The following is a 19,806-nucleotide window of genomic DNA, read 5'->3' as shown; positions in this document are numbered from 1 at the left end:
CAGCCCACCAGAGGTTGAGTTCAGATCAGAAATCCCACAGCCACTTCCACATGACAGGCTGGAGCCTTGGCTCTTCCCACTGGAACAGGGGTAGAGCCAGGCAGCCCGGGAGGGGCAGCTCCACCTGTTGCTGCTGTCCCGCAGGGCACCAGGGCACGAGGGACAGGACCGCCCTCCCCCTCCCCCCAGCTCCCACCCATTGTCACCCGGCCCTGCTATATTTAAGATCGGGCAGGCTCCAGATCACATTCTTCTCCCAGTCCTTGCTGAGCCGAGGGGAAGAAGAGACCAAAAACCCTCTCACCCTCTCGAATTTTCTCCCCAGAGACTCCTAAGTGGACGCAGCTGCTTCTGTGAGTCACTTTCCAGGATCAGGGGTAAGGAGGGACAGCTCCGGAAAGTGAGACCCTCAGCTTTCCACTGGGGATGGGGTGTGGGGGGGGGGAGATTCGAGCTCAGGCAGCACCCCAAGTGAACAGGGGGAAGAGGGGATCCCAGGGACCTTCCTGTGGCCGGGGTCATCTGAGCTGGGTCCTCTGCGATGTGAAGGCTCCACATAAAGACCCTTTGGGGATGCTCAGGGGACTGGAGTCTGCCGCACCCGCTGCGGGCTGGCTGGCTGAGCCCTCTTGGCCGAGCCCAGAGGCAGAGAAAGAGAGCAAGCCCTGGACCCGGGGTGGGGGTCTCAGAGCCGGGGGCACTGCAGCCAGGGCCTGGGCTGACCGGCCGGAAGCTGGGGCCAGCTGGGCAAGGAGTGGCTGCAGCTCATCAGAGCCAGGCCATTCTAGCCTCCAGGAAGCCGATGGCCAATCGCACGCCCAGCCAACAGTCCCACAGGGCAGGATGTGTCCGCCTCTGCCCACCCTGGGCCGCTCCTCTGTGTTCAGCTCTGGGGTGGGGGACACCAGCCACATCTCACTCTCCCTCTTGAGGAAGGGGAGGGGTCTCCGGGGGCATCTGCCAGGACCCTGCCCCACGGGGCCACACTGTATTCTGGGAAGAGGGCCCTCTGGCCCTGTGGGAAAAGGGCAGCAGAGGCCACCCACTTGTGCCGCTTAATCCCACGCATCAGTCAGAGCTTTAAAAAGCATCCATGGCTCATCTGCTAAAGTGGGGGTCTGGTTGCTGGAGGCCCCGGAGGTCAGGGCCGAGCGCCAGGCCCGGCCCCACCGCGGTGCTAATCAGAACAGAGCATCCCGGGGAAGGCAGCCAGGGTGGAGGCCAGGGAAGGTTAACCCCTGGCTGCTGGGGCCAGGGCCACAGTGTCCCAGGAGAACAACGGGCGTCCAGCTCCATGCACGGAGGTTTCCAGCAGCCTCCTCCAGGGTTGGGAGGAAGAGAGGTGCAGAGCAGGGCTGGCGATTTCTCGGGTGCAGAGATCCTCTTCCCTTGGGAGGAGCCAGACACGAAGCCGAAGGGGTAACCGTCAGCTGTGTTCCGCCGAGAGCCTGGGCAGGAGCCCAGGGAACTCCAGGGACAGGTCTTGGTGGTGGCAGCCCCGAGGGCCACGGCTGTAGACCCACAGAGGGAACCCACATTTAGGAACTGGAGGGCGCTCGGGCCCACGGAGGCCGACCCTCAGCAGCCTGAGCCCCCGACACCCCGCGGGCCCCTTTCACTGGACTCACGTTCCCTGTCATGGACCCAGAGAAAGGGTCCCCAGGTGCTTTGTTCACACCCAGGTCACAGGATGGTCTCCACACATGGTCACCTCCAGGGGCCTCTCTGGAGGGGTGGGGCCAGCGCAGGAGGAAGGCTGAGGAAGGCTGGGGGGCAGTCTCTTCTCGACCACTCCCTTCCCCAAGTCCAGGCAGGGCCCTCCCAGGGGAGGCCTGCCCCCCAGAATCCCCACCTGGAGAGGGCGTGGGAGTGCTCCAGGGAGGCCACCAGGTGACCCGTGGTCATGGCTAATCACCAGGCCTCCCCTGACCTTGGCGGCCACATGAGGCGTGGTAGACCCATTTTACAGATGAGGAAACCAAGTCACAGGGTCCAAGGCCACACGCTGGTGAACTGGAGTAAGGGGTGAGGATCAGAGGGTCAGGCCTGCAGGCTGGCCCTAGAGTCCTGCAACAAACCGCTGTGTGGCCAGCATCTCAGCTTGGACTGGAGACCAGGAGGAGGGGAAAAGCTGTCCAGGGGAGGAAGCCGTGGGCCAGGGCAGGACAGTGGGCACCTGCCGGTTCTGTGTCCTAGGTGGCCTTGCACAGCAGGGCCAGTGACTCCCCAGTGACAGCCTGCCTCTGCCACCACAAGCAGGTCCCTCTCCCTCACAAGCCTCGGGTCCCCTGTCACCCCGAGAGAGAGAGCCCCTAGCCCCTTGCCCTGGCAGAGATGCGGGCAGATGCCTGGTGGAATGACCGTGCACCTTGGCCTTGGCAGGTTGTCGCCCTCGCAGCCATGACTCTGCCCCACAGCCCGGAGAGCGCGGGGGGTGCCCAGCCCCCCCAGGCCGTGCAGGTGCACAGGCTGGAACACCGGCAGGAGGAGGAGCACAGGGAGGAGCGACAGCACAGCCTGCACATGGGCTCCTCCGTGAGCAGGAGGACCTTCCGCAGCAGGTGGGCAGCCACCTCCCGGGTCCCCAGGCAGAGGTGGGCGGCGTGGCCAGCCCTCCAGGGGCCCCAGTCTGATGGGGAGGCCCAGGCCGGCCCCCAGAGGTCCCTGTCTGAGGAGGGGCCTTGGCCTGCCGGCTGGTGCCCTGGGGTGCAGCCCTGGTCCCAGGGACCCCCGAGCCAGTCCTCAGGAGTCACAGGCCCTCTCCTGGCGCAGTGAGGAAGAGCATCAGTTCAGCGCTGCCGACTACGCCCTGGCCGCCGCCCTGGCCCTGACGGCCTCCTCAGAGGTGTCCTGGTAAGTCGCACGACCTCCCTGGCCCAGGAGGGGCCATCCTGTCCAGTCCCCTGCCTCCCTGCAGGGCTCCCTCACGGAGCTCACAGAACCCGCCCAAAGTTCCACATCAAGGAAAGGGCTGGACAGGAGCCTCCGCCCAGAGCCCTCTCGCCCCAAAGCCACCGCCCTGTAGAAGGGTCCCCACCCGCGGGTCACATTCCAGATCTCAGGGGCCGCCCATCCCCGACAGTGAGGGGGGGCCGAGAGAGGAGGAGAAGGAGCCAGTAACAGCCGCAGGTCACACACAGGTGGTCCACCGGTGGGGACGGTCTCTGAGAGTGACACGTCACAGGCAGCATGTGGCTTTGGGCAGGGGCCTAGGCTGGGAGGTGTCGGCCACCATCTTACCGGCCACCATCTTGCTGGCCTGAAGCAAATCACTAACCGAAGGTCCTGTGAAGTGGGGCCACCAATGCCTGTCCACCCCGCCGTGGAGAACACAGGCCGACAGGTCTGCGCAGGCGCCTCGCAGGCCCTAACGCAGCCAAGCTTTTATTGAGCACCAGCTGCAAGCAGGGCCCTCCCAGGGCGTTTGGAGGCAGGAGCAGAAGCAAAGAGGTGCTTTTCCTCAAGAAGCGTGAGGTGCCACCGGCATTGCCGGCCTTGGGGACAGAACTGGCCAGGACATCCGGGGCCCTGCAGGCCTCGCTGAGCCCTGCCGGCCTTCTCACGGCAGGGAAGCCCAGCTGAGGCGCCAGACCTCGGCCGTGGAGCTGGAGGAGCGCGGGCAGAAGCGGGTGGGCTTCGGCAACGACTGGGAGCGCACGGAGCTGGCCTTCCTCCGGGCCCGGCGGCTGCTGCGCCAGAGACGCGACTGGAAGGCGCTGAGGCTGCGGGTGAGGGTGTGGGCTGGGAGCCCCGCGGCCCCTGTGACCACCGCCAAGCCCCGCCTGCACTCTGTCCCCAGTCGAGGCACGTGGAGGAAGAGGGGCCCTGGGCTGGAGCCCTGGTGCCTCCACCCTCTTGCTGTGCCACCTGGGGCAAGTGGCTTGCTGTTCCTGAGCCTCAGTTTCTCAACTGAAGCACAGATGGGGTTCTAAGGGCTCCCAGGGCTGAGGTGGGGACAGTGAGTCACCTTCCCAGCCGTGGAACCCAGAGAGCCCCAGGGAACGCCTCCCTGACACACCAGGCACTCCGGGCCCCTCCCAGGGCACACCTCCCAGGGCCTTCTCACGTAGGTCACATCTTCAGGGCTAAACCCCGTGGGGTGGAGCAAATAGGACCATCACCCCCATTTCTCAGGTAAGGAAACTGAGGCCCTGCCCATGGTCCACAGCTAGTACGGGGCAGAGTCAGGCCCCGACCCAGGCCAGCTGGTTCCCGAGCCCGCCCCCTGCCCACTGGGCAGCACTGCCCCTTGACTGGAGGGCCCCGCCCCCAGGGTCTGACTCCAGAGTCTGGGCAGCAGAGAAGGGGGTAACGGCAAAGGTGGGGAGACGAGGTCACCAGGAGTCACGCCCGCCCGCCCCCCTCCAGACCGAGGAGAAGGTGCGGGAGGCCAAGGAGCTGAGGGAGCTGTGCGCCGGCCGGGGACCCTGGTTCTGGATCCCGCTCCGCTCCCACGCCGTCTGGGAGCACACCACGGTGCTGCTGACCTGCACCGTCCACGCCTCGCCGCCACCCCAGGTCACCTGGTAAGCGGCCCAGCCCGAGAGTGCCCCGCAGCCCAACGCCACTCCAGGGGCTCCCCAGGGCCTCCCCCAAAGCCACACGCCACAGACCCTGAGCTCTGCCACCCCCAATCGCAAGAGCTGGGGAGCGGCAGACCTGGGTTATTCTTAGCCTCCCTCCGGCGGGGCAGGAAGACAGGCCACCAGGGCCAGCCTTGTAAAAACATGATGCCCGTGGCGCAGGGTGGGGGGATGACAGTGGCGCAGGGTGGGGGGATGACGGCAGGAGGCAGGACAGTGGCCGGGGGAGTGGGAGAGGCGGCGGGGAGGGACTCAGGCCTGGGCACGGGCCCGAGCTCAGGCGCGGCCTTCTCTCTCTGCTGAGTTGATCTCAGGCATGTGTCTTGACCTTTCTGGTCCAGCCTCGCTGTCCGAGCTGTAGAATGGGCTGAGGGCCGTTCCGCTTATCTGCAGCAGACATTCTCAACAACAGAGAAGACCTCAGATCTTAGAGAGGGCCGGGGAAGCGGGGGGCGCCGTTGGTGGGAGCGTGGCCATAGCAAAACCCCGGAGCTAGGCCCAGCTGGGTTAGATGGGCTGGGCACGGCCAGGCCCTGGAGGGAGACATGTCACCCCACGGTGGAGCCACCGTGGACCCAGTTCCCCTGCGCCTGAGGCCCTTTGCCAGGCACCTGGGAGCAAGGAAGGGGTTTGACAAATTCATACTAAGAGTGTCACCATCTCAGGCCCCGACTCGGGCACTGGATGCAGGAAAGACCCAGAGTGTCACCCTCAGGGAACGCTCAGCCCAGAGAGAACGGGGGTCACAGAGAAGTGCATTCGCGGGTCACATTCCAGATCTCAGAGGAGGCGAAGGGCAGAAATGGCTGCCGCGGCAGGTCGGCTCCTCCTTGGCATAGGAGCCCGATCTCGGGGGTGAACAGACTGTGGTCTAACAGGAGTGAGAAGACAAGCACACAGACAACCAGGCACATAAGATAGAAGCAGCATTTTGTACTTGGACTCACTTGACATTGACCCAGCGATTTTCTCTCATTTGAGCCTCAGAGCTACTCAGTGAGGGAGACTGTTGCCCCTTTCTCAGGGAAGGCTATCAAGGCCCAGAGAGGTGAGGTGACTTGCCTAAGGTCACACAGCCAGCGTGAGCCAGGATTCAAACTCAGGGCTCCTGCCTCCAAGCTGAAACTCCTTCCACTGGCCTAGAGAGCCCGACAGTAGTCATTACGCTGTAATTTCTCTTAAAGTGCACAGAATGCTCAGGAAGAGCACGCACTTAGGCCAGGAGCAACCAAGAGAGGCATCTCAAGGGAGTCGGCCTCGGGGCTCCTCACTGCCAACCAGCTCTTATTCAGAGAAGCACGCTGGGCGCTGGGCCGGGAGCTGGGGTTCCACAGGGCCAGGAAGTCCCTACGTGTATACTGGTCCCCATCGTAGGACAGCTTCCAACACCGCGTGGGCTGAGCAGAGGTCAGAGCCTCAGCTGTCGGGCCCCGCAGCCAAGACCTGAGGCCCCGTCTGGGCATTCTGCGGAAGCCTCTGGTGGGAAATAGTTTCCACTCCCGCCAACAAGGTTGCCACAATGAGAGCCGGACCCCTCCTGCCCCCGCGGCTCAGGTGGCCCCTGCAGCTCCGGGCACAGCGCATGGCTTTCCACCCGCCCCTCGGCAGGGCCACCGAGGTCCTAGGATGGACCCCTAGAGGTTCCATTCAGGCCCTGGGAGGAACCCAGCCCAGGTCAGAAGATCCCGGCTGGTCAGGCAAATCCATTCATTCAGCAATTAATGAGCACCTTCTGGATGCAAACGCGCAGCCTCACTCTACGGAGGCAAACACAAAGCACTTGGCTGAAGGGACTCGAAGTGGTGTCCCTAGAAAGGACCCAGTTTGCCGTGGAGGAAGGGCAGGGATTTGTCCTCCAGGAGCCTGGGGGGGGACGACCACAGGGGGCTCCCAGCATCTGCCTGGAGCTCCACGGGAGGAGACGGGGAGCCCAGGTCAGGGCACCCAGGGGCCCCAACACCCCGAGGATGCTAGGGGCACAGGAGAGGAGAGGAGAGGGAGGTAGTGTGGGCGGGGGGCTGGCACACTCTGGGGACACCTGACTGCCCAGCCATGGCCCCCTGGAGTGTGCAGAGCCGGGGGGCAGCACCACACAACGGGACAAGGTGAGGTGTTCCCAGCGTGCCCAGAGAGGACCCCAGGGACCCCTGCTGTTAAAGACCCCAGGCTCTGGGGCTCTGGGGCTCGGGCCAGGTTACCTGAGGCCAGTGAGGAGCAGCCTTCAAAGTGAAATCCAACCTCAAAATACGTGCAAAGACAAGACTCAGATAAATGACAGAAACCTCCCTCCTTCCCCAGGGCCTCTCGGCTCTCTCCTCACCTCAGTGGTCTCTGTTCATGGGGTTCTATTATGGGATGTCACTTTGCACTGTCCACACAGCCCGGCCTTCGCAGGCCTGGCTGCACGGGGAGTGGGGCACAGAGGCCCAGGGGCAGGGCAGGCTGAGCATCTGTGTCCAGAGCGGCAGTGAGCCCAGCCGGCCTGAGGGGTCTGGAATGTTCCTGACAGGTGTGGGGTGGGGTCTATCCCTGGCCCTGGGACCTGGGAGAGCCAGAGAGATTGGGTGCCCAGATTAGGCCCCTCCCCATAGGAGACTTAGTGGGGCCCCTTTCCTAAGAGAGCACTGCCCGGGAATGTGTGGGTGTGGTGCTGTTTGGTTGCCATGGAGACAAACAGCGTGGCCAGATCAAGGAAAGCAGTGCCTTGAGTCTGGGGAGCACTCTGTTGGCAATGAGGTGCACCCTCCTCTTCAACCTTCATCACCAGCACGGGGTCAGAGAGAAGCCTTCACATGGTGGCCCCAGGAGACTGTCCATACAATGACCTCTGGGACACAGAGGCCCAGAGAGGTGCACTGAGTTTCCCAATGCCACACAGCGTACTGTGTCAAGAACCCAAGCCCTCCTAACTTTTACTGACATTTACCCTCTTCCCTGCCTTGACTCTTCAGGCCCCAGACCCCCAGGCCACCCCACTGTCCCACCCATATATCAGGGAGAATGACACCCTAGAGTTCACAGAAGACAAAGGCAGTGTCCAGGGCAGGTGATCTGTTTGACCACTTGGGGGTGCCCCTGTCCCACCTCTTGAAGTTCAATTTCATCGATTTAGGATGTATCCTGGGCGTGGGCTGTTTTATGTCTTAAAGAAAGTAGGAGGTGATCCTAGGTGGTCTCCAGGGTGCCCCGGAGCAGCGACCCAGCCCTCTTCCCGCCACCGGCAGGAAGGACCCAGGACATGAAAGGGGGCAGAGTGTGTCATCAGAAGTGCCACATGCCATTCATCCTCACATGCCGTCCGACTGGCCACGCCTCGCAGGAGAGGGGCCAGGAGTCGTGCTGCCTGCGGGGTGGCCCAGGGGTAAATCCCGCTCCTTCAGGGCAGAGTGGCTACAGGCGACCCACACCCCCATTGCACAGGCCAGGACCACTGAGGCTCAGGGCAGTGACCGTGGCACCCTGGGCAACCCAGGTGTGCACGCGGCACACAGCTGAGGCTGGAACCCAGGTCCAAGAGGCCCAGAGCCTCCCGGCCTGCCACAGCCGCCACCGTGTCTCCCCAGGTACAAAGATGACGTGCGCATCGAGCCCCGACTGTTCCCCGCCGGCAAGTACCGGATCACCAACAACTACGGGCTGCTGACCCTGGAGATCAGGAGGTGAGGCTGAGAAGCCAGGAGAGACCCTGACCCCCAGGGCCCAACACCACTGAAGCCAGAGCAGGACCTGAGCCCTTCCTCCAGCTGTTCCCCCAAATTTGCATGTTGGGTGCTATTAAAATAACGACCCCCAAGATGGAGCCCCCCTGCCCCCACATGCAGCTTCAGTAGGTCTGAGCGGGGCCCAGGAATTAGCCACAAACACACACACACACACTCACACACACACACACACACACACACACACACACTCACACACAAGCCGATATCTTGGAATGCAAGATGAGAAAATTGCACTCGGGTTTGCGGGCCAAGTGCTGAGCCTGGCTGGGAAAGCTCCTTCCCAGGAGAGAAACCCCCGTACACACACACACACACACACACACCTGCACCCACACGTGCAAGGGAAGCAGTTGCACGGGAGAGAGGCCTTTCAGGAGATGCAAAGTCGTAAGCATGATTCTGAAGGAAGAGGCGGGGGCTTGGAGGAAGCACAGGGGACATGCAGGTGACTGTCCCAGATACGCACTGTTCACAGCCGCCCCGGGTCGCGTTCCTCCCGGGACCCAGCCCTGTACGGGGAGCTTTGCACCCACCACGATGCATAATGCCCACCACCAAAGCACTGCTGTCCCCACATCCCAGGTAGGGAACAGGCTCAGGTGACCGACCTTGCGCAGTAGTGCAGGGCGGGGCCTGGGGCGGGGCCAGTCCCCTGGGTCTGGGTTTCCCTCCAACCCACGGAGCCCTTCACTTCAGCCAGCCTCAGAGACACGAAGACGGATAGGATGGACGCTGGCCCTTCCTTCTGGAAGCAGAGGGGGACCTGGGCATAAATACCTGAGCACACAGGCTACCACAGGGAGGGGTCCGGGGCCTGGGCAGGCAGGGAACGCAGGCAGGGCCAGGGGCCTCGAGACTGGCATGAGACAGAGGGGTGCCACCCTGCATGGTGGGGAGTGAGGGGAAACCCAGAAGCCTGGCGGCTTGCTGAGGGGCCAGATGTGCACATCCTACTGCCTGCTGTCTTCGTCACCAAAATGCCCAGGGATAGAGCCAGCCCACACTTCCTCCGGGAACATGACAGGGTTGGCCTGGCTGCTGGTAAGATCCAAGCTTGAGACTGAGAACACCTGGGCGTCTGGCCCAGCTCTGGCACAGATTGGCATAGGCCTTGGGCACATCTGTCGGGCTGCTGTTAAGAAGGGAGGAGGCCTGAGTAGCAGGCAGTGCCAGGAGAGGGCTTTTCACCTTGAAGCTTGGTAAAATTCCAGTGGCTGTGTGACTCTGGGCAAGTCAATTCCCTCTCTGGTCCCCCAGAGTCACTAATCACAATGCAATGCAGCAATGCTATTTTCCAAGCCCCTTTCCCCTGAGGTGGTGGAGGCTGCTGTGTGTCCCCAGTTCCTCAAAGCATAGACAAGTGCCAAGGCCAAGCCCCAAACACAGAGCCTTTGCCACCTGCATTTCCCACGGAGCCCAGCAGTCTCGGGGACTCTTCCTTCTCTCTCCAGAGTCACCACCGAGGACTCGGCCACCTACACTGTGATGGTGAAGAACGCCTTCGGCCAGGCCTCCTCCTTCGCCAAAGTCCTCGTCCGCAGTAAGTCCGCCGTCCCCAGCAGCCCAGGCTGAGCACGGCAGACCCACGACAGGCAGATGACGGTGGGCCTCTGGCACGGGTGTCCCCTGGGATTGGGGACCAGGCCAGCCACGGAGGCTTGCCTCCTGCCGGCCTCTGGAGCAGTGGGAGCCTCCTCCCTCAGACTGCCACGGCAGCGGGGCCAGCGTGGTGGCTGATGGTGGAAGGCACCAGGCAGGTCCCCTGCCCGGGATCAGCGTCCGCCTTCCCTGAGCTGTGGCCCTGCACCAAGCACCCTGCACGGCGTCTCTCTCCACCCTGGGCTACCTGCAGGGCCATCCCTGCCATGGATGGCACCTTTGTGTGGACTGGGAGATGAATTGGAAAAAAAGGGAACCTTCCTCCAGGTGGATGCTGTCCCCACAAAAGGCCACGTGACATGGCAGGCAAACTTCAGCCCTCACCTGCCTTCGCAGTAGTCGCCTTTGTGCAGGGCACAACCTATACAACTGTTCAGGGCGACCTTCCCTGCCTGTCTCCAAAGAGCATGCTTGGACTCGGGTTCTGATCCGGCTGAGGGCCTGGTGGTCTGGCCCTGCCAACCCTGCTGAGGGGTCCTCAGGGGCCAAGACCAAGCCTCCACTTCCATTTGATCCCACTGGCCCTCTTGGCTTCTGGTGTACATTCCCAGTTGAACTTGGACCCCTGCTGGAGGTCACTCCATGGGCAATGGAAATCACAGTTCAAAGCAGGGCCCCGGGGAGTTCTCCAGACCCGAGCTCGCATCCCGGCTCTGCCACCGACGGGCTGTGTGAACCTGGGCGGGGCCCTTGGCCTCTCTGACTACAGGTGCTCACCTGTGCAAGGGGACCCTCCACCTGGCTCAGGTGCTCGTGTTGATTGGATGAGATGACGCAGATGGCGCTTGGCACACAGTAGGCCCTTGGGAAAGGATAGCTCCCCTGTCCCTCTGGGCCACCAGGGCAGGGCACTGTCCAGGGGTCTACCTTTGGACCCTGCCCTCCGGGCCCCCGGGAGTGAGAAGCCTCTCCCCCTGACCCAGGGCAGCTGTCCTGGGCTGTGGACAGGCTGGGGCCAGCCCCGCCCTCCCCACAGCCCCGGGCCTTGTTAAACTGTCCTTCACAGCCTCCCGCCCTCTGCCCTGTTCCTCAAATAGCTCTCGGAAGGCAGCTGTCCCGGCCACCAGGCCAGGTTCTGAGTGGAAACTTGAGCTGCCCCTAGGCCTGGGCCTGAGCCAAGTCCAAGGTCAGACAGCAGGGCCCTGCCTCTCTGTCCACCACATCCCTGTCCTTCCCTCCATCTGGGCCAACTGCAGGGTCCATGAGGCCAGACTCTTCCCCAGCACCTGCTCAGGACTCCCCTCAACCCCACCCCCCCCATCTGCATGGTGACTTCGGGGTCTGAGTGGAGGGCCCCAGGTTGGGAGGCAGGGCCTGGTCTTCCTCCTGGTCTCCCTCCTCGAGTCTCCCACTGGCCTCTGTACCACTGCGGCAGCCTCCTGCCCTGCTGGACCTCACTCAGGGAGGACCTTTCCAGGGACCAGGGGGGCATCCTGGTCTCAGGACCTGGGGTTCGCTGGGTGACTCTGCCCCAGGTTCCTCATCTGTACGAGGACAACCGGCAGCAACAGACTGCCAGGCGAGGAGTAATCAAATTAGCATGTAGTGCTTGGTAAGCACTGTGTGCGCCATGGCGGCTCCTGCCCATCCCCGGGGTCACGTGGATCGCACCCTTAGGCCTCTGATGGGCTGTCAGTGCTGGTCCCACCAGAAAGCCCAGCGTCCCTGAGCAGACTCCACCTCTAGGAAGACACTGTGTGTCCTGGAGCCCGTTGGGACAGAAGAGGGAAACCAGCATTTACTGAGCACCTACTGTGTGTCAGGCTCTGGCTGAAGGCTTGGCTCTCGTGATCTCATTCCTTCCTAACCCAGCCCCCACCACCAGGTGGGATTCCTGACCTGGTTCCACTGACAGAGAAAGGCCACAGGGGCCACTGACGGCCCAGGACCTGAACCCACATCAGGGCCATGCCCCCCCAAATCTGGTAGGAATGTGGGGTCTGAACGCTGTCCAACTCCGCCTGTGTTGATTTTCAGCTTACCTGGGGAAGGATGCTGGCTTCGATTCAGAGATCTTTAAAAGTAAGTGAGCTGGGGGCTACTTGGGAGGCCAAGGCAGGAGGATGGCATGTTCCAGGCCAGCGTCAGCAACTCAGCGAGACCCTGTCTCAAAATTAAAAATAAAAAGGGCTGGGGATGTGGCTCAGCCGGGGAGTGCCCGGGTGTAAACCCCAGTACTGAAAGAAAAAAAAATTTTTAAGTAAGTGGGTGGGGTGGGGGTGGGCCTTCACTGGGAGAGGGTCTCCGGGACTCCTTAGCTCGGTGTTGGTCTCCCTGTCGTCCTTGTCAGAACAGAACCATCCACTGCCCACAAAGCGCTGTCCACTAGGAACGACACCCATGACCACCCCCACAGCTGCCCCCAGAGACTGAGCTGCCCTTTGACCAAAACTGGGTCACAAAGGCAAAAAGCGAACTAGACGGGCCTCAGCCCTTGGGTGTTGCTCTTGGGGCTTGTCTGCCCCCTGCTCCCCCCGCCCCTCTTGCCTGGTCAGTACTGGGCTGGGAGTTCTGCGTCCCGACCCACAGGCACAGGGACGCCCAGGGCCCCCCTCCCACCCAGGCCCCAGGTCAGGGTGGCATCTCAGACAACTTCTGCCCTAAATTTCTGTCCCTGTCCCAGGATCGCTGTTGGGGCCCCACGTGGAATTCACGTCGGTGCTGAGGCCCGTCTTCGCCCGCGAGAAGGAGCCTTTCTCCCTGTCCTGCTTGTTTTCGGAGGACATGTTAGACGCGGAGCAGAACATCCAGTGGTTCCGAGATGGTGAGGATGCCCGGCCTTCAGAGGCACCCCCAGAGAGGCCAGAAGCCAGAAAAGGCCCAGAGGCTGAGACCCTCCCCCATGAGACTCAGACGTGCCCCTCCCCCACCCAGCACCAGCTGCCTGTGGGTGCCCAGGAGGACAGGAGCAGAGCCAGGTGGGGGCCCCAAGCCCCCACGGAGTGCCAGGCCTGTGCTGGGGCCCGGGCAGGCAGTGGGTATAGAGGAGCACGAGCTGGGGACCAGGAGGAAGCCCTCGACAGCCCAGGCCCCTGAGGCTGGGCACTGGCTCCTCCCTCCACATGCCCCGTGACCACCCAGGGCATCTGAACGGCAGCAGGACCTGGCTCGGAGCAGGCTGCTGTGGCTGGCCCAGGACTCCCCGGAGTCAGGGTGCCGTGCGGGTGCCAGGCAAATGACTGTTAGGAGACCTCTGGGGATATCCCAGGCCAGGACCGTGACAAGGACTCAGTTAAGCAGGAAGAGGTGACCCAGCAAGGGGGGAGAAGGAGAGCTGGGCTTCCTGCCCCACCCGTGACCCACCTGCAGCCAAAGGTCAAGGAGCACAGCTTCCCCCACCCCCAGCACCCCTGGCTCTCACCCCAGAGCTGCACCTGCTGGGGACACGGGGGAGGGGAGGGGTGGAAGTCACCCGGGCCCCGAGGAACAGCTGCGGTAACAAGGCTGGGATGTCCCCCAAACCCGTGGGTCATCTAGAATAGAGGCGCTGGCAGGAAGGAAGCGCCTCTCTGCTCAGAGCAAAGAGAGGGATGGCTCCCCAGGGGCCGGGCTGGCCACTCCCTGTACCCCCCAGAGTCCCTGAGAGTCCCCATCATCCCTGACATCCCACCCATGGAGCCCCTCCACCGGCCTCTGCCCTCCTCACCGAGAGACCCTGGCCCCGATATGGAGCCCCAGCCCTCAACACGGGGGCTCTGTAAAGGGGGCCTCCTTTATTAAGCTCCCAGGTCCTACCACTGAGCCCCCTCACTTTCAATAAGCCCCCCTTCTTTGAACCCCTGACCTCATACAGGACCCTCTCTCCCTTCCTCAGAGAACCCCCAGTTCCTCCCCTTGCCAGCCCTGGACCTCCACTCACCTGGAGCCCACCCCCACCTTGCCCACCACCCCCACCATGCCCACCAAGCCCTGCCCCTCCCCCAGCTTTCTGCAGATTCCAACCCCTACCCGGGCGGAGTCCTCAAGTCCCCACCCCTACCTGAGCTGACCCCCAGCCTGTAGCCACACCAGCCCCTCTCTCTGCCCGGCCAGGCCTCCAGCCCTGCAGAGCTGGTAAAGCCAGGACCCCCCAAACTCACGCTGGGCCCCTTCTCCCTCCCTCACAGGCAGGCTACTGAGCTCCTCGGGACGGCGGCAGATGCTCTACGCGGACCGTAAGGCGTCCCTGAAGGTGTCCTGTGCCTATAAGGAGGACGAGGGACTCTACACAATCAGGGTGCCCTCACCCTTTGGTCCCAGGGAGCAGAGCACCTATGTTTTCGTGAGAGGTGAGGCGTGGGGTGGGGCAGGTGGGTTGCTAGGACCCAGAGGCCAAGGCTCCACCCTGGACTTGCTGGCCGCCTGCCTCTCCTGGGACCCCAGGTTAGGTCCAGTCTAAGAATCCCGGTGGCCGCCTGTGACCCTCCAAAAAGGACCCAGCCAGAGAGGCGGAGTGGGTGGGGACTGGGGAGGGGGGCTGCGGGTGGGCTGAGTCCTTCTGGTCACCTATTGAGTTCTGCCGCCTAAACCTTCTCATCTGGGCTGGACTCCTGGCTTGGCCACTTCTCTAGCTGGGTGACCTTGGGCACGTTACTGAAGTGGGAGGTCACTGTGGGGCTGGGGTTAACTCTGCCGCTGACCGAGCCTCTGTGCTCCCTCTCGGTGTCAGATGCTGCAGCCGAGAACCCAGGGGCCCCAGGCTCCCCGCTGAACGTCCAGTGCCTGCACGTGAACAGAGACGGCCTCATCCTGACCTGGACCCCGCCCAGCGACACCCGGGGCAGCCCCATCACGGGCTACTCCATCGAGAGGTGAGCGGGTCTCTGGAGAGGCCGCGTCCCCAGGGTAGAATTCTGCCTGGTAGTGAGAACAAGAGTGGCGGCCACAAGACAAAGGAGCCCCGTACCTGGCCTCAGGGAAGCCTCCCCGGCTTCTTGGCCCAGGCAGGAGGTTGACCGAGTTGGACGATTTAGGGGCAGAAGAGGCGTCCATGCTTCAAACCTGTGTCGATCGGATGCCTAGAATTCTGGGCCAAAACAGTGGGTGCTGGAAACCCCAGCACATGGGAATGTGCTGGCCACTCCCCTGTGTCAGGCCCTGGAGGAGAGGGCACGGCAGGAAGGGGACCAAAGGCTAGGGACCAGAACCTGGGCCTCTTGCATATACGGTCAGTTCTGAGGTTCCCGCTGGAGAGAAACCGGCCTAGTCCTCTCCCTTCAGGACCGTGGACGGCCATGCACCCCTGAGGCTGAGCCAGGACTGTGCCTGGCCTTGACAATGTCCTCTAAGAGGGAGGGGGACTTTCTGATGTCTCCACACGTGGGTCACACGGCTTATCAGTGGTGGAGGCAGGGCTTGGACCCACACGTGAGCACTGCCCCGTCCAGCCTGTGACAGCCACATGTGCTGCCCCCACCCAGAGGTGTCAGAGCCCGGGGCCTGGGGGTGCCTCTAGAAGGTGCCAAATTAGGGAGTGGACGATGCTCAGTGAAGTCTGCCTCTACTGCTCAGAGCAGGGGACCAGGGGTGGAGACAGTGCTCCTGGGCTCTGAGGGCGACGCCCATGGGTGGTTTGATCGTCCCGGCTGGCAGGACTGTGGCGAGCAGGGGGTGAGGGTGGGAGAGAGGCACAGCCCCAGGTCCGAAGCACAGCCCAGGAGGGGTGCAAACCCGGAGGGGCTGAAGCCAGGGCCTGCCTCCCACAGGTGCCAGGGTGACTCCAATGAATGGGTGCCCTGCCATGAGGCCCCTGGGGGGACCTGTCGGTGCCCGATCCAAGGCCTCATGGAAGGCCAGAGCTATCGGTTCCGGGTGAGAGCCGTCAGCAGGGCGGGCAGCAGCCTCCTCTCCAAGGCCTCAGAAGCGGTCGTCATGGGCGACGACGACGCAGCTCGGAGGAAGATGGGTAAGGACAGAGGCCCTGAAGGACGTTCTGGAGCGTCAGTCAGGGCACACTCAGGAGCCACACAGCCCCAGGCCCCAAGGAGCCCCAGCCTGAGGGGGAAGGGGCAGCCCGTCTGACGAACCCCCCACAGGAGGCACCAGTCCAGGGAGGACTCCGGCTTCCTCAGACGTCCTCAGCCTGAAGGAGGAGAACGGCTGGCCCTCAGGACCCCTGCCTGGGGGAGCGTGGGGACCCGGCGCTCTCAGCCCCGGGAGTCACTCTGACAGCTCTGCCCCTGCTCGGTCATGCCCAGGCCCATCATGCCTCCTGCTGTCCCCACTGGTCTCAAGAGACAGAGCATTTCCCGGCCTGAGAGCAGCAGGGCTCCACTTCGGGCTCCAGAGAAACCTGGGCCCAGAGGGCACCTGCCTGAGGTCACACAGCGAGGGCTGCCCGGCCAGGACCAGGATAGATGCAGAACCCGGGGTGGGGCAGGCCCTGGCTGCCCCTGACCCCACCCCACGTGCTCCATCCTCCTTCCTAGAGATCCCCTTTGACCTGGGCAGCAAGATCACGGTCAGCTTGGATGACTTTGAAGGTATGAGTGCCCCTCCCAGGCCCAGGCCTCCGGTCAGCTCCTTCAGTCCTGTCCCCCAGAGCGGGCCCGGGCTGGCAAAGCACGGAAACTGTCCATGCTCGGAGTACCCGGACGTGAGGGAGAGGGTCCAATCGGAAGAGGCACAGGTGCTGGGGTCATGGTGTCCTGCCTGGCTCTGCCTCTCCTGGAGGAGGTGGTCCCTAAGGAAGAGCCCCGAGCAGGGCATCAGGAGACCAGGGTCTGGCACCAGCTCTGCCTGACCTCGCTGTGTGGTCTGGAGCAAATTCCTGCCCCTCTCTGGGCTCCTGCTCGCTTTCCTGTGTGGAATGAGGGGCTGAGATGAGGGGTCTCCGAGCGCCCACCCGTCTCTGCCCTGGGTGACTCCAATTCCAGATGCCGTGACCATTCCTTCACCCCCGACCAACGTCCACGCCAGCGAGATCCGAGAGGCCTACGTGGTTCTGGGCTGGGATGAGCCGTGCCCCCGGGGCAAAGCCCCACTGCAGTACTCCCTGGAGAAGGTGGGAGCCCCAAGGACCCAGCCTGGGAAGTGAAGACGGGGTGCTGGGGAGCACTGGGTACTCGGAAACCCCAGGCAGTGTCCCTGGGGGGAGGGGAGCTTCAGAGAACAGAAAAGATTTCCCTCACACAGAGGCAGGGGGATGGATTAAATGGCCTTTCCCACTAACCCTGAGAGATTAGCTACTTACTGACAGCAGTTCCTAAGGCTGTTCATGAAACATACAAAATCAAGAGGTGCAGACAACAGTATCCACTGTTCCCGGAGCACCCCTGCCCCCAGTCACTGGTGTCAGGTCACACTTGGGTCACCTGCGTCTTCTTGGCAGGGCCATGATGGGAGGGAAGCCAGGCTTTTGCCCACCAGCCAGTGTCCAGCACTCGAGGTCAGTCCTCACTAGACACAGAGAGGGGCAGGGCACACTGGGAGGGAGGTGGAGATACTCATCCAGAGTGGACTCAGAGCTGGGGAGGCGGCACGGCAGAATAGAAGACAGCAAGGGTGTTAAGATCGATTCAGATCCAGGTCTCCGCTGTGTGATCTTCAGCCAGTTTCCTAACTTCTCTGAGCTTCCCCCCTCCCAAGAGGGAAAAACCTGCCCTAGGAGGATGAAATAAGACACAGCACACAGTCAGAGGCCGCAGCACACAGTCAGAGGCCGCAGCCCCTGGGCTGTGAATGCTTTCTGATAAGTGTTCTTGACTCATCTCCCTAAAGGCAGAGACTAAGTTTCTCTTCTCTTTACTCACTGTGCCCAGAACAGTGCCTGGTACACAGTAGGTAACAGTAAAGGCTTCCAGAATAAAAGAACCAGACATTTCCAGGGAGGAGTCCCTAGCCCTGGTTATCCAAATGGGCCATCTTCCCACTCCCAGGGAACTATCATAATCCTTAGGAAGCTTAGGTATTTAATGATTTGTTCTGTGGGCCGTAGAGTAAGATGGTAAAGGTGGCCTGGGTTCAAAGCCTGCCTCTGCTCTTACCAGCTGTGTAAACTTGGGCAAGTTATTCAGTCTCTGGCTGCCTCAGTTTTTTTTTGGGGGGGGGTAAAATCACACACAGCTCGCAGGGTTTGTGGGAGGACCAGACTTATTAAAACAAGCAGAGACAGCCCGGGCACCATGCTCAGAGGTGTTCCTTGAAGCTACTTTCTGGGCCTCGCTGGGTTCTAGGCCCCTGGAGCCTGGAGAGGAAAGACAGGGAGGCAGGGACAGTGGCTCCCTGGTGCTCCTGGGCCCCAACACTTGGTCCAGACTCTGCAGAAACGGTCTCCTCGGGCCTCACTTGCCTTCACCCTCCATCTGCCCAGAGGCTCAGGATGGACGAGCCTGTTGGGTCCCCGAGGTCCTGGAGAGTGAGCAGGTTTAAAGGCCACATCTATCATGGGGACGAATTTCAGGCAAGTTCCCAAAAAGCCTCTGAACCCGTTTCCCCCACTGGTCGGGAGACGAACATCTATCTGGCAAGACGGTTGTGAGACCTCGTCCATTTATTCAACGATTCATCCCACGTGCCTGAACTATTGGCCCTGGCGATGCACGGGGTGGGAAAGCCGGATAAACAGATAAATCAGAAAAACAAAAGCACTTTAGGTCACGAGCTGGTGGAGGCGCTGAGGAGAGAGAGCTGGGAGGGGCACCCTGGAAAGCTCTCCCTGGGAGGGCGAGTATTCAGTAAAGGAAGGAGAGAGACCAGGAAGTGCAAAGGCCCTGAGGCCAGACCTGGGCCAATGAGGAGCAGCAGGGAGGCCCAGGGCTGTGGCAGGTGGACAAAGTGGGGACTGGATCATGGCCAGACAGGCAGCCGAGCTCAGGTTGTGGGGAAGCATTTTTTCTGGGGTCAACGGGGGGGCTTAGGAAGGTTGTGAGCAGACGGGCCTAATCTGACTTGTACCATAAAGGGTGCTTTTGACAGCCATATGAGGAAAGACGGAGAGGAGTCGAAGGTAGAAACAGAGAGGCCAGATAAGGGGCTAGCTGAACAGCTCAGGTGACCAGTGATGCTGGCCTGGATCAAGGTTATGTGGCAAGTCATGGATGAACTCTGGAGAGGTTTTGAAGGTGGAGCTGGTCAGATCTGTTGATGGAACGCATTTGGGTGTGAGGGCCTGAGCCCAGGAGGGCTCCGAGGATTTGGGCCCAAGCCACCGGGAGTGTGGGTGCCTGGCACCAGGCGAACACATAGGTTGGGAAACCCCAGATTGAGCCCTGAACTTGCGGAAGTGGAGGGCTCAGTAGGCGTCCGGGTGGAGAGATGGAGGGGGCAGCGGAACAGAGCTCTGGGGTGCTCAGGCAGCCCCGTGGGGGAGAGAAGCTCCCGAGGACGTGTGGGAAGGTCCCAGCCCAGAGCCAGGCCCCAGCCATCCCTTCACCAACGCTGTTCCTCCTTCTCTCCAGTCGGTCATAGGGAGTGGCACCTGGGAGGCCATCAGGTCAGAGACCCCGGTCAAGTCCCCGAGGTTCGCCCTTCTCGACCTGGAGAGTGGCAAGTCCTATGTCTTCAGGGTGCGGGCGATGAACCAGTACGGCATGAGCGACCCCTCGGAGCCCAGCGAGCCCATCGCCCTGCGGGGCAAGCCAGGTACCGCGTGATGCAGCGAGGGGCGAGGGAGGCAGGCTGGGCCACCAGCATCCGGGGAAATGGACCCAGGGGTGCAGGCTGGGAGCCCCTCCTTGTCCCTGACCCCTTCAACACGTCATGATCTCAGGCCTGTAAAGTTTCAAGATGTCAGAGATCACATTGCCATCAGGTGCCGTGGCACATGCCTGTAATCCCACCAGTTGGGGAGTGGGGGCTGAGGCAGGAGGATCGCAAGTTCCAAGCCAGCCTCAGCCACTCAGTGAGGCCCTGAGCAACTCAGT

At 62.3% G+C, this 19,806-nt stretch overlaps 1 protein-coding gene across 2 annotated transcripts in view; it reads left to right on the top strand.

The window, feature by feature from the left end:
* Positions 1-241: 241 nt before the first annotated feature.
* Myom3 (myomesin 3) overlaps positions 242-19,806 on the top strand; it is a 42,389-nt gene continuing 22,824 nt past the window's right edge. Inside the window, exons 1-15 of one of the 2 annotated variants that reach the window (XM_026403614.2) lie at positions 242-377; positions 2,383-2,561; positions 2,773-2,853; positions 3,569-3,728; positions 4,369-4,526; positions 8,147-8,242; positions 9,757-9,845; positions 11,942-11,986; positions 12,588-12,728; positions 14,071-14,232; positions 14,613-14,754; positions 15,649-15,848; positions 16,372-16,425; positions 16,819-16,946; positions 19,342-19,525. In XM_026403614.2, coding sequence (XP_026259399.2) covers positions 2,401-2,561; positions 2,773-2,853; positions 3,569-3,728; positions 4,369-4,526; positions 8,147-8,242; positions 9,757-9,845; positions 11,942-11,986; positions 12,588-12,728; positions 14,071-14,232; positions 14,613-14,754; positions 15,649-15,848; positions 16,372-16,425; positions 16,819-16,946; positions 19,342-19,525 — 1,801 coding nt within the window. In that variant the 5' untranslated portion in view covers positions 242-377; positions 2,383-2,400. The remainder of the gene's footprint in view (positions 378-2,382; positions 2,562-2,772; positions 2,854-3,568; positions 3,729-4,368; positions 4,527-8,146; positions 8,243-9,756; positions 9,846-11,941; positions 11,987-12,587; positions 12,729-14,070; positions 14,233-14,612; positions 14,755-15,648; positions 15,849-16,371; positions 16,426-16,818; positions 16,947-19,341; positions 19,526-19,806) is intronic. The other variant, XM_026403615.2, reaches the window with a different exon arrangement.

The sequence above is a fragment of the Urocitellus parryii genome, chromosome 11 (assembly GCF_045843805.1).
Source record: "Urocitellus parryii isolate mUroPar1 chromosome 11, mUroPar1.hap1, whole genome shotgun sequence".
NCBI classification, from domain to species: domain Eukaryota; kingdom Metazoa; phylum Chordata; class Mammalia; order Rodentia; family Sciuridae; genus Urocitellus; species Urocitellus parryii.
Note: the sequence above shows the minus strand (reverse complement) of the source record. Positions and strands in the feature narration are given on the sequence as shown.